The sequence below is a fragment of the Malus sylvestris genome, chromosome 4, assembly GCF_916048215.2.
Source record: "Malus sylvestris chromosome 4, drMalSylv7.2, whole genome shotgun sequence".
Lineage (NCBI taxonomy): Eukaryota > Viridiplantae > Streptophyta > Magnoliopsida > Rosales > Rosaceae > Malus > Malus sylvestris.
Window position 1 is genome coordinate 27,114,806 of NC_062263.1, and position 26,387 is coordinate 27,141,192.

Genomic DNA, 26,387 nt, shown 5'->3' on the forward strand with positions numbered 1-26,387 from the left:
CTTATTTTAAGTGCACTTATGCAGGACAACATTCCCTTTATGTCGACACTAGACACTACACACACACACACTCGACATGCATATACATAAGCTTACAATTTACAAACCCTAGCCCCTGCCGAAAATTTTCTCTTTAATTTTCTAACCTAATTAACAAGGTTGTCCAACACCAACATCTGTATATATTGTGTACACTTAACTGAAATCTTGTTAGTTAATGTAATATTTGTGTACACTTAACTGAAATCTTGTTGGTTAATGTAATATTTTTGATAGGGTAAGTTAGATCGATGTACCCAAAATAGTGAACAATATATTGTTTTAAGATTTTTTTTCTTCATATAAGTGACATTTTATGTTCACTAATTCTTTTAAATTAAGGGGTGAGAGATTCGAACTTGATTGCATAAGAAAGAGTACACTGCTATGGGCTATAAGATCAAATCCGAACAATGAATATAGTTTTAAGAAAAATTCCGAATTCTCCATGCCATATTTCCCCAAGTATACTTTGCTAGCTATTAGCAAATTAAATATAATAGGAAAATGAATGTGGTAAAAATTTATGTACGAGAACTCGTAGCCTCAAAGTCTATACTCTGTACCTTTCCCTAATATTTCTGTAATATAAGGTTCTGCAGCTCTCTTCTGACATTGACAATATTTCGTCTTCTGCTAATTTGATAATTAATTAATATTTAGCATTGGAGGAAATTCATGCATCTCTACTTAGTGGATCTTGTAATTTATTGCAGATGGAAGTTTATAGAAATCTCTGGTCACTAGATTTTATATAACCTTAGTCAAAGCACAGTGAAAGATATCCAATGAGGGCTGATATCCAATGGGGCTCATACATTATAGAAAATTTTAACCAAAAAACTTCTGATACTGTTCATTTTAACGAAAAATCATATTTTTATACTAAAAAATTAATTATAATACTATTCATTTTACTCTTTATTTTATCATTATCGTTAAAACTCAAAATTTTCAAATCTTTTTAATTAATTTTCTTTAAATTTATAGGCATTAACTAGGGTAAATGTTTTTTTTGTTTAATTTAGTGGAGCTTCAAAAACCAGACATCTTTGCCTTTTCAGATTGGATGTGATGGGAAAGCAAGAAAGATCGGGAGAGGAGACCAACCACGAATGGTGAAACTTTTTGAACAAATCACAGTTAGACAGATCCCACGCAAATCAATTGTCGTTTTCCTAAACGACTTGCTATCAGATAACCTACAATGACAGCCTTTTGTGGTCCAAAAAAGCAGAAAAACACATTAAATATTTCACCTGAGGATCACTCAATATTGCAGATTTCATAATAATGAAATGACTGCAGAACGCAACAAAATTCTGGTCTCTCTCAATCTTTTCGTCTTTGAGGTATCGCCTCCACTCAAACTGTGAAGAAAACCCTACATGCTTATCCATATTTTACATAAGAGACAATTTTATTAAGTTAATGAATTAGCCTAGTGATGAGGATGAGTAGGCTAGGTCGAGGGTTCGGAACGCTCTAATGCAAACTTTTATTTGAAATAAGTACAAGCTGTGAACAATAATGAACCTCTTCTTCTTAACCTAAACCCAACTGGTTGGGGTACAGAAGTCAGAGTAAATATTAATGGGCATGCTAGTGCACAATCATATATCAATGGTTGGAAAACTTTGGAATAATATGAGATACATCCTTCTCAGCCTTAATTTTGGAATATTGCTAATTCATCTTGTAACTGACTGCATTATCCCTAATTGTTCATTAAAAAAATGGAATTTTTATTACCACTCCAAAATTCTCATTCTGCACTCCAAACTTTATATATTTATAAATAGAAATACATTTGTGAGGGGTACAAAATTAGATTTTTGAAGCAGTTTCACCAAAAAAAAAAAAAAAAAAAAAAAAACCTTAACTGAATTCTACATTCTTTTTCTCCCCACACACAACTTTGTTTATTTCTAACAATTTGAGCGAAGAAAGGAATGGAGAAACTAGGCTGTGCTAAAATTATGCTAAAATCATTCCTCCTCTAGTTCCACTATTAACAATTTGAATTGGGATTTTCTCATTTTCGTAAGTGCAAGAAGAAACAACAAACAATATGTATCCAAAATAAGGATCCAATTTCCATGTGATTTTATTATAATTTTGGATTCCATAACACATATTGGATATGTCACGATAATAAGTAGCTATATAAACACAGGTCAGATACACGCGCATCGAACACATATCAGTTAAACCAAATAAATGGATTTTATTTCCCTGCAAGCAACATAGATGAAGGCATATAAAGAAAAATCATCACAGGATCGATGTTTTATTAAAGCTGCTCCTCGAAGGCCAACTCCTCAATCATGTTTCCAAGTTTATGGAAAGGATTGAAGGCTTCAATCTCACAACACTTGCTGGGAAGTCTAATGGCACCAGCATTATTAATCTCCTGAGAATCAATTGATGATGAGTGCTGAACAGGCAATGCGTATTTACGCGCGATGACAATCGAATTAATGACTTCATCGGTGGGATGAAACACAGAGAGAACCTCAAACCCTCTAAGATCATCACAAGGATCAATCACCGGATAAAGAAAAGCTCTCGCGCCGTGTGCACTCCTTAGCATCAAAGTTGCTCCTGGAGCCATGTATTTCGCCAAGTGATCGATAATTTTCAGCTTCTCCATCTTGTCCATGCCAACAAGAGCAGCCAAAAACACAACTTCATAGTCTTTCAAAGCAGTTGTGACATCCATTATATCTGTGGTGTGGAAGACCATCCTTTTTGATAGGTCAGGATCGGATGACACTAAGCGAAGAGCCATGGAGTTGGCCAATGTGTCGATGTCATAGTTGTCAAAAGAGGTTTTGGTGAGGTGATTGGAGGCCAAGACAATTGAAGTAAGGGGAAGAGGGCCAGAACCCACAAAGGCAAGTTTGCTAGGCGCACGGGTGAAGTGTTGGCTAAGGATGTTGAACTCAAGTTTGCTAAGCTTGAGGTAATTGGAATAGTAAGGGAAAATGTCGAGATGGTCGAGAGGGTGCTCAAATGAGCCTAGGATTGTTGAGAAGTGATTCTCCAAAAGTCCTTCTGCTTCTCCACAAAGCCTTATAAGATTTGACCTTATTTCTTGCACCCCTCGGCATAACTTGGAAACATCGATTGGACTTGGTGGTATGCATGTCAGGACGAGTTGGGTGAAGAGCATGTTGACATCTTGGGAGGGTTTGAGGCTCTCTAGGCTTGAGATTTTCTCATACAATTCACACACTCTTTGTACCAAAGCATCTCCCTGGCAACACATGTCCACACTTGAGGATATGGTGATCAAAGACTCTTGGGAAATAGTAAGATTGAAAATTCAAACCCTCTTGAAAAAAATTCTCACAGCTTAATATTGGTGGAATCCTCCAGAGTCGTTATTTATGGGCACTTGTGGGGTCCATGGCACCTCTATTGCCGCCTCAAAATTTTCTAATGGTGTAACAATTAATATTCACAACATATATTGATATATACAGACAATATTTTATTTTTCAAGAACTTGCTCATATATATTATTTTCCTCGTGGAGTCACATATATACAGTACATAGTCTTGTACAGGAAGAAAATATAACATTCATATTCTATTTACAGCACAAAATTAACCTAAAAAAGGAAAAATGATAACAATAATTATTATTTTTATTCATAAGGGGTGAGATATGTGCATCCAAATACAAATTTATTTTATGCGCGTATTCTACTATTTGTTGCAGTACTTTTGTGTGTACAGTCGGTTTATAAAAACTCTTTGGAACCCAAAAAAGCTTGCCTATGAGGAGTTTAGGGTGCTTAAACACATAACAATTAAACGAACTCTATATCTCTCACATTACGTCTCAATAGGAATTATAGAATTACATGAGTGAGGGTTTACATGAATTCAATATGTTCCATGGAAGTCTTTCTTAACTCGAGTCTTGGCTTTTCTTAGGATTCAGGACAAGGCCATTATCCCCATGTGGAGGCATACAGAATACAGATAGGTTTCAGAGTAACAACACTCGATAGACCGTTAAACTAAAGCAGCAAGTAGCATGCCTATCCCTACCAATGGTTCTGTTACTTCAGCAGGAAAAGTAGTTATAAGTGATGTGGTAATGGGAGAAAATGATGCCATCTCTTTCTTTCTTACATTGAATGCACAAAATGGGATCTAAATTAAAAAGAAAAACTAATGAAAAGGGCTTGAAAACTTTGAGTTTTAATGATAAAGGCAAAATAAAGGGTAAAGTGAATAGTACTATGATTGACTTTTTAGTGTAAAAATGTGGTTTTTCGTTAAAGTGAACAGTACCGGATGCTTTTCGTTAAAGTTCCCTAAAAAAAGTAGGGGTATTTTGATATGGGTTAAAGTAACTAAAAATTGAACCTATTTCAAAAGTCAAAAGTCATTAAAAATTGGACCTATTTCAAAAGTAGACCTATAAAATTGGACATATTTTAAATTTTCCCAATTAAAAAATAAATTTAGAGTGGAGAAATGAGTCCCCAAAACCTTTTTTATGGTAGACACTCATGGATCAAAAGCTAGTGACAACTGACAAGATAATCCATTTAACAATAATACTTGTACTCTTAATTACCGTTGTGGATTGTAAATGGAGGACTTGTAGGCGTATTAGCTCTTCGGAGTAGAATGATGAAACTGAAACATCCACCTTCACCAATGATAAAAAGTCATACACACTATATATGATAGTTAATCGTATGTCTTTTCTTTTTTTTAGCAAACGATATTATTTACACTTAAACTCTAATTAGATGTTCCATGTTACATGATTAATAGCATATAAGAAATAGTTTCTCAAATATTCAGATGTCATAAAAAAAATATAATTTTGATATTCAAATGCGTTCAACATATATTATACATATCAGAAAATTAAATATATATATATATATATTATAATTAGATGTTCCATGTTACATGATTTTGATATTCAGACGCGTTCAACATATATTATACATATCATGTAGGAATTTTTATTTTTTAAATTTTTTTTTACAAGAAACGATAACGATTTTCCATTAATAACGATAGCAATAACAAATACAAGGATTGCCACATGGGTACAATCTCCCGTGACCAAATATTTGATCTGGAGGTATTTCACACAAACAAGTAATGATGATAGTCCCCTAATTGGTTACCACAAGTGCACACACTAGCATAAACACCCCGGTACAAATCTACCACAAAGATGGCAGAAACAATAGACTTATCCCCGGAACTTTATGTCTTCAATGTTGTCATACACACTAAGTTCTTAGACGTTGTCAAAGTGCCTCGTAGCTTCCACTATGCTTCTTCTAGGTTTTTTTTTCTTGCTGAAAATTATGTTGGCTTTACAGGAACTGGATGGCCAACATAGTTTCAATCAGTAAAAGGAGAAAATTTTCAATGTGTCGGGAACATAACTTGGTATATATACCAAGTGTCATGATATTATTGGTAGAATTAATTTTTTCAAATTTTCAACTAATTATATTATTACACTTGGTGTACCTGATCATGTTCCCACAATGAAAATTCTCTTCGGTAGAAGTCCCTTTGCTATTTCGAATTCAACTTCCCACGATATTGTTATAATTATTTATACCTTTTTTTCCAGCTTTATTTTCTCTATCAATGGTTTAGATACATTGCAATCATTCCTTTAGGTAGTGCAAGCTTTCAAACAAGATGCTTTATGCTTTGGAAAATTCTCTTTGTTTGACCTCATTTTTTAATAGAAATTTTACGGCTTAAATTTTCATGTATTTCATATTTTGAATATATACACATAAGACAATCACTGTTCTCTACGAAAACAATAAAGGACATAATATCCTTCTTAAAACATGACTCTAATAATTACAAAATATTTACATTCATTTTCTCCTAAATATTGACTTATTCCAGCACCCCCCTCAAGTTGGAGCATAGATATAACTCATGCCCAACTTGACAAGCGAATCACCGAATCTTCTACTACACACAGCATGGGTAAGGATATTTGCAAGTTGTTCTTCTGAGTTCACAAATGGTATTGACACAATCTTCTTCTCCAGCTTTTCTTTGATAAAATGTCTTTCAACCTCAACATGCTTAGTCCTATCATGCTGTACTGGATTCGCGGCTATTTCTTTAGCGGACTTATTATCACAATACAACTTCATTGCCTCATTCTGTTTGAAAACAAGACTCCAAAGTAACTTTCGTAGCCAAAGAATCTCACACACAATGTGCCATACCCCTACACTCGGGCTCGGCAGAAGACCACGATACCACATTTTGCTTCTTACTTCGCCACGTAACCAAATTACCTCCAACGAATGTGAAATACCCAAATGTAGACCTCCTATTAGTCACATCACCAGTCCAATCAACATTAGTAAATCCCTCAATCTTTATCATAACTTGAGTAAATCTACCAAACCATGCACGAGGTGATTGCTTAAGTCTGTAAAGTGACTTTCGCAACCTACATACTCTGGTTTTCCCTTCGGTATTGTACCCCGGAGGAAAATCCATAAATACCTCTTCTTCCAAGTACCTATGAAGAAAAGCGTTTTTCACATCAAACTGCTTCAGTGGCCAATTCAAATTTGTAGTTAAAGAAATCATAACTCGTACCGTATTCATCTTCACTACTGGAGAAAAAGTCTCCTGATAATCAACACCATAGGTTTGAGTATAACCCTTTGCTACTAACCTCGCTTTATACCTGTCTATCGATCTGTCTACCTTGTATTTGATCGTAAAGACCCATCTATACCCAACCGGTTTCTTTCCTTCAAGTAGCTTTGTTACCTTCTATGTATCATTCTTATGTAGTGCCATCATTTCCTCATCCATTGCAGCAGCCCATTTAGGATCCTTCAAGGCCTCTTCAACTCGGGTTGGTGCTTGGATTGCTTCCACATTATTTACCCAGGCTTGACGTTCTTGTGCAAGGTTTGAGCATGACACATAATTAGCTATTAGATACTTCACTTTTCCTTCAGGAGAAAATATGTCAGGAGGAACACCACGATTTTGCCTTGGCGGCAACTTATATGTACTCATAATATTATCTGGATTAGTTACATGAGCATCAGTAGTACTTACCTCAGGGATATTCAGAGAAGACAAATTAGGTGGCACTATCGAGCTCGAGAGAGAGAGGTGTAGGTTCGGTAACTAATGGTTACTAGAGCGGCGTAACTGGTTTGGCAGCTTTCTGCTAACACTTTGCATCGCACTCGGTAGCCTGTTGCCGAGAAGACCCAGTGGGTTTGGTGCTCGGCAGCTACATAATAATCCAATTCTCAGCAGTGTCTTGCCGAGAGCCATTGTCTCCATTCTCAGCAGTGCCTTGCCAAAAGCTTTCATAGCTTTTTTGTTGAGAGCATTCACAACTTTCTTTTTCAACAAATGCTCCCCCTGAGTTACATATTTCCAACCAGCCAAGATCACCACTAGTATTCTCCCTCTGGTGATTGGAAGGTGATGGAATTAAAGCATAAAAAAACTCGGATTCAGAAAAACTAATATCCATGATCACATACATATGATGAGTTTCAGGGTGGTAACACTTATACCCTTTATGTTGAGTAGCAATTCCAAGAAAAACACACCAATGAGCACATGAATCTAACTTACTACGATGAATCTTGTGAATATAAACATAGGCCACACACCCAAATACACGAGGAGTAAGAGTATTGGTTGATACTACGGGAACAAATTATGTCAACACTTAGAAAGGTGTATAAAAGTCCACAACCTGGGATGGCATACGGTTAATCACATACACGGCATAGGTGACAGCTTTAGGCCATTACCATTTAAGTACGGACGCACCAATAAGCAAGGCACATGCAGTTTCCAGAATATGACGGTTATTTCTCTCAGCAATCCTATTTTGTTGTGGGGTATGAGGACAAGTAGTTTCATGTAGAATTCCTTGATCCCGAAGTAAGCCAGACAACTCGGAACCAATATACTCACCTTTATTATCTGAGCGGAGAACCTTAATAACAGAGGAATATTGTGTTGCAACCATTTGAGAGAATGACCGAAACACCATACTAACATCACTTTTATTCTTCATCACATAAATCCAAGTCATACGAGTGCAATCATCAACAAAGGTAACAAACCATTTAATTCCAGACAAAGTACTAATGGGAGAGGGACCCCAAACATCAGAGCACACAAGATCAAAAGGAAATAATATTTTATTCATACTAGGAGGAAACAAAGCACTATGGCTCATCGCGAGAATACACACTTCACAATGTAAGTCTGATTCTTTTAGTTCATGAAATAAACTAGGCAACATATGCCTTAAATAACCAAACGAATCATGTCCTAACCAACGATGCAATAACCAAACTTCTTGCAAATTACTGGTACAGGATGCTCGAACTACATTAGCTCTACCAGGAACGACGTCATCCACATAATATAACCCTTCTCTCTTAGTGCCACACCCAATTATCTCATTGGTTTGAATATCCTGAAGCAAACAAAACATCGGATACATAAGTACAACACAATCTAATTGCTCAATAACTTGAGAAATAGATAACAGATTATGAGACAACGAGGGAACAAACAGGTAGTGATGAAGGGGAAGGGTCGACGTGAGGTTCACAGTGCGGGCCCCCAAAACCGGTATTGTTGTTCCATTAGCAGTTGCAATACATTTCCGTGAACTTGTTGTCATGCTAGTAAATAAATTACTATCAAAAGTCATATGATCGGTTGCACCCGAGTCTAGAATCCAACCTGTATGATGTTCCATATCAGAGGCTAAAAGAACATGCCCTATACTACTTGGAATGGCTGAGGTTTCACTATGAGTAGTCATAGTCAACAAGTTTTCACTCGGATCACTAGATGGGGCACAATAGGTACAACATCCTTAGTAGCAGTGGCAACGGACGCAGGGATTCCACTTGCTCTATTAGCGGCTCGTTCCTTGGCACGTAACTTTTTCTTCAATTCAGCGAACCATGCAGGTACTCCATGTTTTTGAAAACATATATCTTTTGTATGACAGGTTTGCCCACAAAAAGTGCACTTCAAATCATCATTGTTTTACCGAGTGAATGGCCAATGGTGATGGATTAAATGGCCGGCTACCCGAAGGTGGTCGTGACACCTTAGCCACGGGAGGAGCTCATCCTTGGTTCCCAACGCCACTATTTCCAATCATAGTTGCATGGCGCTGTGCTTCCCTCCTAATAATGGAGAACACCTCATCTACATATGGTAAAAGTTTAGTTCTCAAAATATCACTACGCACTTTGTCAAAAATATCATCAAGCCTTGCTAGGAAGGCATACACACGATCCAGTTGAATCTATTCTCGAAGGGTCTTCAAGTCAATAACACACTCCATCTTGATTGGTCTTCTTTGATCCAACTCTTGCCAAACAGCTTTGAGATCGACATAGTATACACCAATAGATCTTCTTTCTTGGCGAAGTTGGAATAACTTCACCTTTAACTCATAAATCTTAGAAATATCAGACCCATCATAATACTTTCGAGCAACTTCTTCCCAGACTTCTTTAACGGTACGAAGATGAATGAAAAATCCCATGATGGTAGGATCCATGGAATTAATCATCCACCATTTCACAATTGCATTCCTTGTCTCCTAAACTTCATACTCGGCACTGTCATTTTTGGGCTCTTTGATGCTCCCTGTTATGAACCATTTCTTACCACGTCCAACGATATGCATCTTAAACACCTTGGACCAAAGAGGGTAGTTTGATCCATTAAGTTTTACAGTACTCGATATAGCCGAAGCATCACTCTGAATAACCACCGGATTGGCAACTGAACCGTGGGTAAAGCCATGCGCCCCACCCTCCAATTTCAATCCCAACTCTCCCTTATCACTTGCCATTGATCACGACAGCACCCAATACACAGTAGCACGCAGCAAGTAATTGACTTTGCTGCAAGGATGCAACGGGAAAAACAGGAAAAACACAAAAAAACTTGTTGTGTGTTTCCCTTTATGATAGCAATAGCATGGCACACGGAGTCTTGGCAACAACACACACATACGGCAGACTTGGCTTGTTGCAGGAATGCAGCAAAGAACCACAAACTTGCTGTTTTTTTTAATTTTATTTTTCACAGCAGCAGTAGCACAACGGAAGTCTTAGGGTTACGGTTTAGGCTCTGATGCCAAATAGAAATTTTACGGCTTAAATTTTCATGTATTCCATATTCTGAATATATATACATAATACAATCATTGTTCTCCAAGGAAACAAGAAAGGACATAATATCCTTCCTAAAACATGACTCTAATAATTACAAAATATTTACATTCCTTTTGTCCTAAATATTGACTTATTCCAATATTTTTAACCTCTAAAGATATACATATTCTTGTAAGCAAAGACAATTTGGAAGTGCATGAAAGTCGCTTTCATGCAGTCAACGAGAGTTGGTTGAATTGGTAAAGATCATTCTCTTCGCCATACCAAAAGCTAAGTTCGAGTCTACCTGTCGACAATCCTTCTTGATGTGTGATCTGTAAAAACCAAAAAAGGGACCAAGACTCTTTCTATAGATCCTTATAGAGGTTTGTAGTATGCCTCTAACCTTAAGATGGTGTAACCTCCCCTCTCTCTAAACTTTTATTAAAAAAAAAAAAAAATCTCTTTCATGCAATATATAATCTAGGGTTTGCATGGGTGACTTCTTCCGATAAAATTAGCTTGACCTATTTTTTTCATCCTCAATCGAGATTAATACGTCAAAGAATTACTTGTACCTGTTAGCCTTATAAGGTTATACGATTAAAATACAATCGAATGAGTGACTGAACTGATTCCAACGGTGGTCATGGATATTGAACACGAAAACAAGCAGGGCACGGTAACACCAAGATCTTTTATAAACTCCTAGCCGAATATAGCTACTCTATGGGAAGCATTATGTTGTGTGTTCTAGGGCTTATAGGGACCGGTGTTTTTATATAGGCTAAAAGTTAGGGTTTCCATCCATAAAGGAAACCTAAACTTACTTTATTAGCCTCCAAGTCAAGTATCATAATCATATTCAATTAAGGATTCCATCAATCCTATTTCCAATATAAGACACCTTATATAGGATTAATATCTTTAAGAGATCAAATCACAATCAACATTATTCTCCAATATTACATTCCTATTACATGTAGTAGACCATTTAAGGGTTGATTTATATTGGATAAATCCAACATTCTCCCACTTGGTCTACAAAATGAAATATTCATGTTTACACTTGAGATTGGAGACTAATGTCACTTTAATGGCCATGTAACAGTGATTACATCTCGTCCTTAATGCAATTTCGGTCAAATGAATTTCTTAACATAGAACTAACAAGGTTGTAGGATTGACACAACCCATAACCTTCATAATCACACATGCTAAGATCCGCATTCACATGAAACACAAATTATGATCAAAAGATGAAACTTTAAATTAACCGTCTTACTTTATATCATCTCAGGTCCACCTTATTGTAACGACCAAGTTACACTTTATGCTTCTTCCAAGTTTTAAATCTGCTCATACAGATATCCTTCATATCTAATGAAACCACCATAACTTGCAGGTGTGATTACATCTCCAAAACAATCATGCATCACTTTCATTAGATCAGTAACAATACAAACAATGTTTGTAGCCAACAGACACAACTGAAAATACCAAATAGGCACATGTCCAAGTAAAATATCCCAAAAACTTCATAAAACAAATTAATTCAACACTTATGAGCAAGATGAATTAACATGTTTTTGACACTGATCTATGCATCATACCAGTTACTTTCATAGTGATTTCCAACACCTGTGAGTAAAATGGATGTTACAACCACCCCCAAATATTTGTATTATTTGTTATTTTACCTTAAACTGCCATGTGGCAGCCATCTAACTCACCAATCTTTTCTCTCTTTCTGTCCCCCATCGAGACGTCTCTCTTCTTTCTCTCTCTCTCTGTACTATGTATCTCTCAACTCTCCCGTAGCTCTCTCTCAGCTCTCCCGTACCTCTCTCCCTCTACTTCTCACATCATTCTCTTCCTCTGGACACAAGGACCGTGTCACCATCGAGGAGGCTCGCAACGAGCCCAGAACCCCTGCCCTGCGAGTTCGACGGCACGGAGCAAAGTTTCGACGAACCTTTTCTCTTTTTCCATTGGGGTAAGTCACGAATCTCTCATTCTCTCTCTTAGAATGATGTTTGGTTGTGTTTTCTGAATCAAATCCTTCCCTCTTTACGTAGGTTGTACCTTGGAATGAGTTGGGTTGAGCACACCCGTTTTTCCGGCAAACCCGTCAGCTTCGAGGGGATTTCCGGTCACCTTCGACTGTGTTACGGTTATTTGAAGGTAGCAATCTCTTCCTCTCTTCTTGTTCTTCATGTTCATACTTAGATCGGGGTCTAGAACCTCTGTTTTCAAGTGACCGGAGTTGTAGCAGCTCCGGCCTTCTTCTTCGGCAAAACCCCAGGCCATCCAGCCTTCCCTCTCCCTTGGGCCTTAGGCCTGTGTTGCCTCAGCCCAAAACCCTAACCCGCTTGATTTTTATTTTTAGTTATGTTGTTTTTAAAACCCCAAAGGGCCTTGGGCCGGTTTTTGTTAAAGGGCTTAAAGCCCAGCCTTTTATTTTGTGAGGCTCAGGGCTTTTGTGGTGAGAATGTGTGTTGTGAGGGCCGGCCTTTATGCAGCCCGTGTGTGCGTGTGTGTATATGCATGCCATGCATGCATGTGCATGTCGTGCTTGTGTGTGTGTGTTTGTGGTGTGTGTGTGTGTTTGGGCTTAAGCCCAAACCCCCTTTCTTTACCCTAAAGCCTTTTTACCCTAAAACCTTAGAAAAATCCCTTAATTTATTTAGTTCAAGCACAATCTTTTAGAAAATCCTTTTTATTTATTTATTACATTTTTGTGCCTAGGTAAAGTTGCTAGTGGAGAAATCCTTAATCCTTATCCGCTTGACTCTTCTGCTAAGGAATATTTGTGAGTGGACCCCTTCTAAAATTACATGATTTTATAAATTAATTGCATATATGATTAGCATGCCTACGAATTTATGATTCGATTTATGTTAAGCCTGTTTACTGAATTTATTGAATTCGTCTCGTGTTTTTGGTGAGGAAATAAATGTTAGCCTATTTTGAGCTATATTTTAATATATCGTATTTTCTATAAAAACCATGATCTGGTAGACTATCTAATGGATGATGATAGGATGCTAGAATATGTTTTAGAAACCCCTCTTTATAGTATAGACGATGGATGACTTTATACTATGAAGTGGTTATTTATGAGAGGCGTAACTATTTGTGCGTACCTAGAGGACACTATGCTGCCTGGGACGAGGATCTAGTGTTAGCATTTAGGCCGGGAGTTGGTAATCCCTAGCTACGAGCTGAGGGACATGAAGCAGGCATTGGGCCGAGAGTTGGTAATCTCTGGCTACGGGAGCAGAGACCACGTAGCAAGTATTGGGCCGAGAGTTATATTTATTCAGTGATCTTTTTAGCAGCACACCGCGCTTACGAGACGATCTACAATGCGTTTATTGTTTTGATTTCCGCGATGTTTTTCCTTGATATAACTTTTGGAGATATTTTTGGCATGCTAGGATTTTTATTAAATCCATCACTTATTATGCTAGTAGTTTTCATTATATAAACTGTGGGAGTTAGTACTTTGATAACTGTTTTATTATTATTGTATATATAAACTTGGTCCACTCACATTTGTTTTGCGCCCCCATTCAGGTCATAGAAACGAGGACTACGAGACGGCATACGAGGCATTCCCCTTGTAGACATCGAAATTTTGGTAAGTAAATGTTGACCGATAAATCAAAGTTTCAACGCTCATGTATTACATAAATTTTACAAGTAGCGTGTGTCTAAACAAAAAATCGAAATAAGTTGGAAAAGTCATCAAACAGGACACGTGTCAACGCCCGACAGAAATGATTTATTTCATCTGATTATTTAATCCCAAAAATCAAGTTTTGGAATTCTATAAATAGAAGCCAATTTCATTCATTTGGGACCAATTCATATTACACCTTGAAGCTCTGAAGCTCTGAAACTTCGAAACTCTCAAGCATCTAGGTTCCCGAAGAATCAAGAAAGCCTTCTTCGTTTTTCGTTCATCGTTCTTCCAAGATCAAGCCCCGACAGCCCTTGGATCAACAATGTTCCACCAATTCAAGATCAAGCCCCGACGGCCCTTGAAGAAAGTGTTCATCGTTCTTCCAAGATCAAGCCCTGACGGCCCTTGGATCAACAATCATCCACCTTCAAGATCAAGCCCCGACGGCCCTTGAAGAAAGTGTTCATCGTTCATCATCCGTTCATCCTAAGATCAAGCCCCAACGCCCCCTTTGGATCAACAACGTCGACAAATCCACACATCCAACCGTCCTTCAAGATTAAAGCCCAAAAGCCCTTGAAGGTCCGTTCATCACCGTTATTCAAGATCAAGCCCAAAAGCCCTTGAAGATCCGTTCATCATTGTTCTTCAAGATCAAGCCCAAAAGCCCATTGAAGATCCGTTCATCACCGTTATTCAAAATCAAGCCTCAACGGCCCTTGAAGAAACATTCATCCTCAAGATCAAGCCCCAACGGCTCCTTGAAGATCCGCTCAAATCCACCTTCAAGATCAAGCCCACGGCCCTTGAAGAACGTTCATCCTTAGATCAACCCCAACGACCCTTTGGATCAATCGCACATCCACAAATCAACACCTTACGGAGATCGAATCAGAGGATCAAATTTGAGAGGGATTGTAACCTAAAATCATCAAATACAAATATTATTTTGTGCACGTTGTTCTTGTCTCTTTCCTGTGTTCACACCCCTACCAATAGCAATCTATCACTCACTTGTGTGATATCTTGTAATGATCTTTCCTTTTTGTAAATCTTGTTTTAGATTGTGTCTTGTATACTCTAGACACTTCCTTAAACCTTGTTAATTACTCTTAAATTCTGATGTTATTCATGAATATTTTCTTCTAATCATTACTCTTGTAATCAATTAATGGCTTTCGTCACCATCGAGTGTCGGCCAGCACGTGTCTATCTTGGTATTAGAGGAATATCAGGGTCGGGGCGTGTCAATGGAAATCCTCACAACTGAGGCAGTGCACAAACCATGCCATGCCATTTAATATGCAATTTGATAACAACTTGATATCTAATATATATTTCATCAAATAATTGACTAGCACACAAAAAAATGTGACTTAATGAATACATAGATTCTATACCTTATAGGTCATCTGCAAATGTAAGGCATTACTAACACGAAACTCAAACTCCCACTGATCTGCAACATCATCACTTAATTTGCAAATCAATACTTAAATAATATTTTTGAAAATATGCCTTTGAGAATAGCCTTACTCAGTCAATGAATGCGTATTACCTTAATGAAAGCATTCACTGTTGTTCCACAAAAAACATGCATCCAACAACCATCATATATGTATTAATAAGTCTACATTTGTGCTAAGTCCTTATGAGCCCCAAAACAAATGATTAACCAAGAAATCCAAATGATTGCAAGTAACAGAAAAATATACGCATATACCAAGTATCCATTCATGCAACTTAAACATATAATAGACATTCAAGTAACACAATTTCATGGAAGATATAATAATGCTTTAATAGAGTCATGCAAGTCCACTTAGTGCTCAAAATTTTAGAACAACTCCCACTAAGTTTTCAGAGTTTACACTTGCAAATAAGTTAATGAGTGTGAAGCCCAATTTTCTTTCACTAATTTTCCCACTTGGGCAAACACTCATTAGTATATTCTTTCAAATATGTACCTAAAGAAAATTTCTTTATATATTAGACATAATAAAATAGACATCACAACCAACATAAAGTTGTCAAACAGAATTTCAGCAATGAGTTACACTTACTTTAGAATTTATCATAATTAATTTACAAGCTTGATTGCTACCAAATTTATACTGATCAAAATAGACATACTAATCTTCAAAAAATAAAAATGCAGAGCCGTTTTGGGTCAAAATAGTAGTCCAAAGTCACGTCTGAAAAAGACCAACACAATCTGCCAGTAAAAACTGTCTATACGAGCATGGGTTACTAGTAAATTCACCATAATTAAAATACATGGCAGAAAATTACGAAATTTTGTGAACACATATTAGACATCTATGTATTTAACATATCCAAATTTCAGATCATTTGGTGACCATTAGACATGTCATTCACCCGATTTAAATCAAGACACACAATCTGCCAGAAACAATTAGGTGCATCTATCATGAATTTATGCATCCATAACAAATTCAATTTCATATCATTTCAATTTCGATGTCCAAAGGAAACTTTAGTAGTCAAATTTCATCCTCTAAACCGACATCATAGTTCAAATTGAAAAGATTTACAAGCATAAGATTTAAACAATGCGTACCTTAGCAATCCTTGATTAACCTTCATGGGTCCAATACTTTGCATCAACAAGTCTCATGAAGAGACACAAAATACGTCATGATGCAACCGATTTCCATGCCTTCAAACCACAACCTTTTATGGGGCTCATTGTGGAAATATTTGTCACTAATGGCATGGAACTTTATCCCAATAAACTTTATGAAACTAAATTAATTTACACCTGTAGGCAAGAAAATTAACTAGTTTCTAGTACTAGATTTTATATCACAAAAGTACCTTCATGAAAAACTTCAACACATGTAGGCAAGATGAAGATTTTCACAACTTCGATGAAATAAAACCCATACTATGCCATCTTAATTAAACTAAAAGAACTAATCCACACCTGTAGGCAAGAAGATTATCCCTTTTATTCTAATTAAGATGCAAAGTTGACCGAAGTAACTCAAAAACATAGTCTCATCGTCAATTAAGCCGTTGTGTCTTGCTTAGTTGAAAAGGCATTGGTCAACTCCGCCCTGAAACAATACAAGAAGTCACATAGATTAATTAAATGTAAGTGACAAAATTATGATAACCTAATTCGAACTTCGAATCTTGCCAACAAATGGCACTAATTCCTCCATGACTCCCCTTGACATTAAATTAATCTCAAAAACCTGACAGCATACTTGAAAGAGATTAATCACATATAGAACAAGTTTCATTCCACCACAAGAATTTCAATACTTATCATTATGAAGTCAATTACTTAAAAACTAAATTGCTCAAATGTTTTCTTAAGTTAAACATGTTCCTTTCCTTTTTATATATTTCTTTCCGTAGTACAAAACTACTAAACATAGCATTAAAATCATGCATTAGCTTTGTAAATACCAAATTAAATAAAAGGAACAACCAAAATTATTTTCTTCCATAAAAAACATCTCCAATATGTGCCGTACATTTTCCTTGAAAAGTTTCTTTTCTTCTCCCCTTATGACACATAAAAATTTACTAATCAAAGCACTGTTTAAATTCTTTAGTCATAGGAAAAAACCACAAACAATAATACATGTTTGAAATTCATGCTTATCAATTAAGCCACATACTTTGAACGGATTACATACCTCATGCCTTCATATGTTCACCACTTCTTTGTAAACATATATATAATCACATGACCAACCAAAATTCTCATATAAGAATAGATAAAAATACAAATGACAACTGACACATAATTACTACAAACCTTATTCATTTGTATAATACCCTTGTTCTTGTCACTGGATGCTTTCTATAATTCTCAGTTAATCCACAAATTATGTATCAAGTTTTATAGTTAACTAGTCATGTATTGTTTAAATGACCATACTGAGATAAGAAAGCAAAATTGTAGACAAACCTGATTGATTAGTCATGCATATTTCTTGTGCTATTAATGACATAAAAGTTCATTTACATCTCGTAAAAATTAGTGGAAACAAAACTACAATTTACTATAGTCCAAAACCCACGGCAATAATAAAAATATGTTATCTCATGCTTGAACAAAATTAGCCATACAAGCAACAATATACATGCCATTTGCTTAACAATATTAAAAATTTGGTTCAAGCAAATTAGTTACAATTTATCATATGCCACGGTCATGGAAGAAATTGTGTCACCTTACACATCTTTGAAACATATCCATGATGCTATAAATGCAATAACAAAAATTGCCAAAATTTATATTGACCTGCTTTCAAATATAGACATATATAAACTTAGCATATGCATTCCTGCAACACAACTTTAACATATGTTATCACAATCATAGGCACAACACATCCCAATAGTATTGATAAATTATAGGATATGACTATTTCCATCTCCTACAATCAGAAAGACATCACAACATGGTTGAATTTTGCGGGAACAATTTAACACTTTATGAATCCAACACAACCATTCCTTATATAATTTATCATGAAGATCAAAAGAAAAATCATACAAGAATTTCATATGCTGATGTATATACTAACCTTTTCATTAGGCTTGTTCGACTAAGGAATCTCAATAAATTCTCCAATGCAAGGTTAGAACAAGTGTTAATACCTACACATGCTTATAAGAAAAACTTGAGATTATAATTGTACGTAACCTATACTTTTGCCGAGTTCAGTCACGTGAACTTGTGATCTTAGGGATTGACCTGTGTGTGGCCATTGTGCTGTCCACCTTGGACGCACCTAACATAGGAGGTCTATCACGAGGTAATATAATAGAGCCCGCCTTGAAGCCCTTGTTGTCCACCTTGGACGCACCTAACATAGGAGGTCTATCACGAGGTAATATAACAGAGCCCGCCTTGAAGCCCTTGAGGTGGTAGGCTGCAGCTGCTAGATGTGTAAAAAGGAACCCTAACCTTCATGGCTTCAACTCATACAATAGTAATACATGGTCAACCAAAATATTAGTGTGGATGCAAATTTCTTCCTCCTTGATCTTGGACAATTTTGCACCTACAAAACAATTAACACCTTAGGTTAAGGCCAAGAGCCTCACGCACCCACGATGAATGGGGGGGCTTTGGCCAAAGAACCTCCGATGCCAAAGTTAGAATTTAGAGAGAAAGAGTGTTTAGAGAATTTTGGGATTTTTGCCAAAGTGTTGGAATTAGTGTTTGGTGAAAATGGGAACCAATTTATAGGAGAGGAAAGGATGGCCAGCCACTTAGTAGGGTTTTAGGTTTTATTTTGGTTTAATTAGCCAATTAATTGACTAATTAAACATAAAAGGAAATGCTTTTGTGGTTATGGAATTTATTGGCTAATAAAAAGGAAGAAATGGTGAAAAAGGTAGAAAAGGTGATGGATGAGGTTTTGAAATGGGGATAGCCGGCCCTTTTGTGGGAGTTAGGGTAAAGTGAAAGGTCTAAATGCTAATTAAGGGAATAATTAGCTAATTAACCCATTAATTAGCTATTTATCATTATTTTAGAAGGAATGTTTTAGGAATTATGGAATAAGTATAGTATTTAGCTAATTGATTAGCTAAATAATGAAATAGGAAATATATGAATAAATTAGGTTTTAAGTTGATACCTATTTTGGGCACTTTTGACTTGGTTGAGGGATAATTACCCGCTGCTTGCGGGTAGGAATCCCGGTATGCCCAAAGGGTAGTTTTGTCTTCTTTTGTCAAAAATCCACATGTCGCCTTGTGAATATTTTTTGCTCCACAATTAGCATTAAATTTGAAATAAAAATTCTGAAATATTCCATGGTTAGAGACTTGAAGCAATTGACATGAATATTCATGTAAAATAGTTAAAAATGATATGGCAATCAAACCACCATGTAATCACAGGTACACGACGATGCAGGCTCAGATTTTATAAACTTTATGCCCCATATACATAAAGACCAACTTTTATAATAAATTCATTGCATACTTGCAATGGGCTCCAAACCTCTTTTAGTGGAAAAGCAATACGCATGAGCATAACCCACTTTCCTTCTTTAAAATTGAATGACTCAGCACTGCATAATTTCTTAGAATTGTCGCATGCAAAAGAGATCCCAATTCCGTAGAATATTATAGGACAATAACTGATTTGGAGCATATATACACGTCTAAATCATATCACAAATCAATAGCAATGTATAATTCTTAATTATTAATATGCCAAAACCTCATACATAATGGTTTTAGTTGAAACTATCATGAATGATCAGAGCCAAATTCAATTGGTTACAAGAGGCATGCGGTCCCAGGGAGTAGGTCATAACGACAATATATTAATTATACAATTGCTCAAGAATTATCACTGCAATGTATGCTTTACTCACGGCAATTGAAGGGATGTGAGTTGACAAATTGAACAAAATTTCAAGACAATTGTATGTACTCTCAACACGTTGCTTAAAAATTTAAATCTCAGTTCATCAATTTTCTGGACAACTTTAATCAAACTTCAATCTTAATACGTTTTAATTATATAACAAATGGCTCTGATACCAACTGTTAGCCTTATAAGGTTATACAATTAAAACACAATCGAAGGAGTGACTGACCTGATTCCAACGATGGTCATGGATATCGAACATGAAACAAGCAGGGCACAACAACACCAAGATCTTCTATAAACTCCTAGTCGAATACAACTACTCTATATGAAGCATTATGTTGTGTGTTCTAGGGGACTGATGTTTTTATATAGGCTAAAAGTTAGGGTTTCCATCCATACATGAAACCTAAACTTACTTTATTAACTTCCAAGTTAAGTATCATAATCATATTCAATTAAGGATTCCATCAATCATATTTCCAATATAAGACATCTTATATAGGATTGATATCTTTAAGAAATCAAATCACAATCAACATTATTCTCCAATATTACATTTTTATTACATGTAGTAAACCACTTAAAAATTGATTTATATTGGATAAATCCAACAGCACCATCTAAGCATCCATAACTCGTGGCACTCTATACTACAAAAATTTAATCAAACCCTAATCTCATCACGTAGACCTTCAATCAGCTAGAACACCAATTATTCCTTTTTATTAAAAAAAAAAAATTAGGTTGCCTGTCTTATTTTTTTAGCCATTGAAAGAGAATCCACTGAGGGAAGTAGTAAAAGCATAGATGTAGACAACTGATAGGGTTATATGGGTTTTGATAATGTTTTTATGTCCCTTTTGGTCGGAATAAAAAAGGGTTTAACATGCGTGTAGGGACAGGAAGAAGTCTTCATTTTCGGCCAATTTGGCCACTTTCACTCCCAATAATAGCAGTACCGCGACTACTCGACACCGAAGTTTGGGATCTTTTTTCAAAGATGGTTGTGCTATTCATACATTTATTTTTACTTTTTACATGTTTTTCTTAATTTTCAACCACCGAATAGGATGAATTAAAGAATATCAAATAACATAAATTAACAATAGATGTGTAAGAAGTAAAAGTAGATGTGTGGATAACACTAACTGTTATAAATAGTGGGTTCAACATTTTGGAAAGTTTTATATTTTTCTTTTCATATATATAAAATCACATAAAATATTAAGTAGGGAGATCACATTTTGGTAAATCACATTGTACCACCATTCTGATAAAAGTACAACTAACAATAGAAGTAGGTCAAGCCTCTATCAGAGATACGATTTTAAGTGGTGATGCAGGACTGGAAAAGCAGTTTTAGATAGGCGAATTGCAGCGTAAATAGTGTGTTATAAGTTTCAAAGTCCATTTTCAATTCAAGATACCTTTCTGGAAATGAAATGACGAGACGAGTCAAACTCTTTTTTTTTTTCCCACAACCTAAGCTGGATTTAGGGAGTTGAGATCGTTTAGTGAGTCAAAACATATTTAAATATTTTGGTTATTTTTGTACTATTCCATTTTATTTTCTTTCGCTCCAATATTCCAGATTTTTATCTAATGGTTACTATTCGTGATCTCTTTATCTATAACTTACGCTGTAACCTATGTACTCTTCCAAAATGTGATTGCCCTAGCATATCCTACATTAACCTGAGACTATCAAGCTTTATGAATTAATCATAAGTTTGAATGTGGTTAATTAACTTGAACTAAAACTTTTGTTTTTTTTAATCTGGTCTACATATCTTCCAAAATTCACTCCTATATGGTAAATTTTCATGGGCATTTGGTGAAACGCCTTGACAATAATTTTCAAATGTGTTAAGTCGATGTCTTGGATTAATTTTGAGATATATGATTTGTGTGTTAGGATTTAATATTGTTTGTCTTTGTTTAGTAGGATCTTCGATTGTTTGTGCTAATTTTTGTTTGTTTTTAAAAAAAAAAAGCTATTCACACTCCTAATTTGATATTTTGCAATCATAAATTGTGTGTAGCAACTGCTGCCCATGCCATCAAACACTAATTAATCATAGTGCTTCCTATTTTTTTTCTTACAATTTATGAATTTTAAATAAAAAGAATTAATTAAAGCAAAGGGCACAAGCATTGGTTGGCTAGGGTGAAGTCAAATCAAATGTGGTCATTTGAGCAACGAGTGTGTGTTACCTACACGACTCCATGTGCCACACACTGGCCCTGAGAATGATGGGCCTATCAGGTTTTGACCCACACTATTGCTGCAACTTGGGCCCTCACAAATTCACAATTTGCTTTCAAATCTCTTTTCACGGGGATATCACTTGTCCCCTTATTCATTATTTGATAGGACTCATCAGTCATCCCTACAAGTGGAAAGTTCGGACGTGACAAGTTACCTGACTTAGAACACCGACATGAATATAAATAGATAAATCGGAACACGAGTTTTTTGACACCCCTAACTCATCCCTAAGCTTTAGCATCTCTAATCGATCTGTATTTGCAATCTCTTGCTTGTGATGAGCATGAGCAACTTATATGAAACGGACAATAAGTTTATAGTACCCCCAACATCTTACATGATGACGCATAATATGTTTAGAATACTGTCATCTTAGGATCCCCGTTTTAGTGCTGCCCAAATCTAAGAACACTAGCCCATCTCAATCCAATAATGTTATCGGGGAAGGTGTGTTATAGATCCAATTAAAATGAAACAGACACAAATTGAAGAACATTAGGCCCATCTGAGTCCAACAATGTTAGTGGGGAAGATGTGTTATTAATCCAATTACCATGAAACAGGCATGTGAAGGTTACAGTGTCCCAAACCTCTTACCTGAAAACATGTAATAAGTTTAGAATATCGCTACTTTAATGTCTTTGTCTTAGCGCTGCCCAAATGTAGGAACATCCTATCTCACTCCAACCGTGTTATTGGGGAAGGTGTGTTCAAAGGCCCAAGGGTTGGGTTGCCAACTTGCCAAGTGAGAGTCTATTGACACTCTTCTACTTCAAAATATTCATAGACATCCATGGGATATGCTTACAAACTTACAACCCCCTCCGCTATTTTTATGAATATACATAACAAAATAAGGATAAAGTACAAGAAAACGATAAATAAGGATAAAGTACAAGAAAACGATAGGAAAATGGCGTTTGCATATGCATTTGAGAGAAGAAGAAAAAATTCAGTGTAAGAACGAAGCATGCAATTCTATTGAAATACCATCTGCAAAAGTATACACATATTTGAATGAGTAACTAATCTATTTTCTTATACTGGCGGTTGGTATATGGTCCAGCCCATAATGAATGTTCTAGATTATTCTAGTAAGCAAGTGAGGTGGCTGGAACATGCTAGACAATTCTAGCAAGTTATTAAGTTGGTGGAAGAAGCTAGAAAGTACTAGCTTCCTTGGTTGCAAATGGAAAGATCTAGAAGCTACAATTTTGTGTCTAGTCTAGAATTAAGCTAGAGGTTTGTAGAATATACTAGAAATTAGAAACTAGTTCTAGTTTGTAGAAGGAACTAGAAACAAGTAGAGTGCCAAGTCCTCACCTATAAATATGGGTGTGATGTTGAAGTGATGTAACCAATCAAGAAAGAAGTAAGTAGAAAAGGATAAAGTATTAAGCTAGAGTTCCACTCCAAAAGTGAGAGTGAGAGTGTTCCACTACACATTGTGAGTGAAGTTTAGAGTGATAGAAAGTGTGTTATACTTTATTGTATCCATCAAGCCTTGTCTTTGGCTTGGTAAAAACTACTCTTGTTGTACTCATCTTTTTCATATAGTGAAGATTGATCATTGTCTCGTTGACGTAGGCATAAATTGCTGAGCCACATAAATTCTTGGTGTCTATTTTCTACTTTACTTTGTGTATTCTCTATCTTGTAGTACCGACATTCCTAACATTGGCATCTACAAAATAACATTGAGCGAAAAGAAGCAAAGGAACGACCATATTTCATTTCGTTCACCTCAGTTCAGAATGTTCATATGTTTCGGAGTTCTCATAGGTGGAAGATTCATAGGCTTCAGCTTCAGGGTTCTCATTTGCGGGGGCTTCGTAAGCGGAAGTTTCACGAGCTTCACTTTGTTCGGGTATACCAAATTGGAGTATGTAATTCGCCGCGTTAATCACATCATAGACCATCAATCCAATTCTACCTCCGACCCAACTGCCCAATTGACTTCCCACAAGGTAACCAAATCTCCCAAGCCGTTGCTCTCCTAGAAACCCTCCAGCATAGGTGCCAAACATGGTTCCGGTGCCCCTGACACTCCCTTCTGTTATTGCACCACCGTAGTACATAGCTTCAGAGAAGTCCCATCCAGAAGAGATGATAGGACCTATTATCCGCTTGGCTTGCCGTGTTGCCAGTTTCGCTGCCTTTGCTCCTGCCTTCTGTGCTTGTTTGGCTGCATCTTTAGCCGATATCCCCTGCGACAATGCATCAGCCAATGCACTTTCAATTGCTTTATGCCTCATCGTCTCAACATGAGAAGCTCTGATGTTGTTAACATAGAGCTTCACTCCCTCTTTGACAGAACAAGCTAGTGTTCCGGAACTCATGTCAAAGCAGTTCAAGAATGTAAACTTCCTACTCTGAGATGAACTCTCTTCCCCAACCAGTTGCCGACATTTTTCAGCTACAAGGAAAATAATCCAAATAAGTATTTGATACACATTGTCAAATACTAAATTACCAAGAACCGAATATTGCATTTCACACACACACACACACATATATATATATATTAGTAAATCGCAAAATGCTTCAAAACACCTAACACGAGCACAAAATCGAGACTCTAGTCTAAACAAGCACATATGTACAATATTAAGAACATAAAACATCTTATTTACATCCCCATTCAATCAGCACATTAAACAGCCACAGAACATTAACATCAAAACAGTGATTCATCTTTGTTTCTGATGTATGCTATACTCATGTGTAATGTGGGTGTGGTACTCTTTTTCCTTCGGTCGGGGTTCTCCCACTGGGTTTTCTCCGAGCATTGTTTAAACGATGCCCCTTAAATCCGAAACCTTTTAAGCTATTCTAGCTATCATCAGCTCAGGTCTATTAGCACAAATCAAACTCCCCCTCCTTCAGATTCATACCAAAAGAAATATTAAGGAATCAACCGAAGGATTGGGAATACGACGAGACATCGTAAACCGTACAACTATGGTCATTTGTGATTGCTATCTGTTACTTCTTGTTGTTAACTTTCATACGCACAACGCATAATCACATCACCACGGAGATCCTAATTCCTATAAGAAAATCCTAATTACACATCTGGGTTCTTAGCGTTTTGGGGTTTTAATTTACACACATTGCATTTTGTTAATTCGCAACCAAATGCGAGGATTCAAGAGCCAATAAAACAGCAAAAAGGGCAGATCTTTACCTACCGACGTAAAAAAATTTCAATTCCCAGAAAATGGGGAAAAAATACTTCAATTTTTAAAATTATTTCCATCAGTTTTTCCCAGTAAGAAAAAACAAATTGACAATATATACATGTATGTGTGTGTGTATATATATATATAATATACGCACATATATCTCTGTAAACCTGTGATACTGAGGACGATGATGCCAACAATGAAGAGCAGTAATTGGATTCTCTTCTTCTGGAAATCCATTGGATTTTTTGGGAGAAAATAAAAACCCTAACTTTGGATTTGTATGGTGAATGGAGATGGAATTAGAAAAGCTCTGAATTGAAGAAGCTTCCAATAACAGGGAAGAATCTCTGAGCCGTGTGAATGAAAAGTCAGACTCCAGATTTCTCAAACTTTAATTATGCATGGGCTTCTTGCATGGGATTCGATTCGAGTGACCGGACTAAACGCTGCGTTTTGTTGTAAGTTTGCTCTCAGAATTTTACATATTTCAAAATGTTACAAGGTTATTGATTTCATGTCCAATAAATAAGTATTAAACTAGTGTTGGGATGGAATCAAATATGGGAGTTGGAATTTTAAATGAGTAATGTTATTTATACCATGTTTTTATACCATATTTTTA

The 26,387-nt window shown here is 36.2% G+C and overlaps 2 protein-coding genes across 3 annotated transcripts; both read right to left on the reverse strand.

Moving 5' to 3' along the window:
• Positions 1 to 2,111: 2,111 nt before the first annotated feature.
• On the reverse strand, positions 2,112 to 3,413 carry LOC126617673 (nicotianamine synthase-like). Its single transcript, XM_050285722.1, has one exon. It carries the CDS (start codon positions 3,308 to 3,310, stop codon positions 2,333 to 2,335), a length of 978 nt encoding a protein of 325 aa, XP_050141679.1. The 5' UTR covers positions 3,311 to 3,413; the 3' UTR covers positions 2,112 to 2,332.
• Positions 3,414 to 24,274: 20,861 nt separating this feature from the next.
• Positions 24,275 to 26,196, reverse strand: LOC126619763 (uncharacterized). 2 transcript variants are annotated; one of them, XM_050288174.1, is made up of 2 exons: positions 25,917 to 26,196; positions 24,275 to 24,993 (listed from the first exon to the last, which is right to left on the reverse strand). In XM_050288174.1, the coding sequence occupies exon 2, from the start codon at positions 24,914 to 24,916 to the stop codon at positions 24,317 to 24,319; it is 600 nt and encodes a 199-aa protein (XP_050144131.1). In that variant the 5' UTR covers positions 24,917 to 24,993; positions 25,917 to 26,196; the 3' UTR covers positions 24,275 to 24,316. The 2 variants fall into 2 exon arrangements, with proteins under 2 accessions (XP_050144131.1, XP_050144130.1); XM_050288173.1 differs by having other exon boundaries at positions 25,933 to 26,194.
• Between the last annotated feature and the right edge of the window lie 191 nt (positions 26,197 to 26,387).

Bases quoted from the DNA above. Each gene is read 5' to 3' on its own strand.
- LOC126617673 (XM_050285722.1), bottom strand. From the start codon at position 3,310: ATGTGTTGCCAGGGAGATGCTTTGGTACAAAGAGTGTGTGAATTGTAT.
- LOC126619763 (XM_050288173.1), bottom strand. From the start codon at position 26,002: ATGGATTTCCAGAAGAAGAGAATCCAATTACTGCTCTTCATTGTTGGC. The intron at 24,994-25,932 runs GTTTACAGAGAT...TTTTCCTTGTAG, and splicing joins CATCGTCCTCAGTATCACAG to CTGAAAAATGTCGGCAACTG.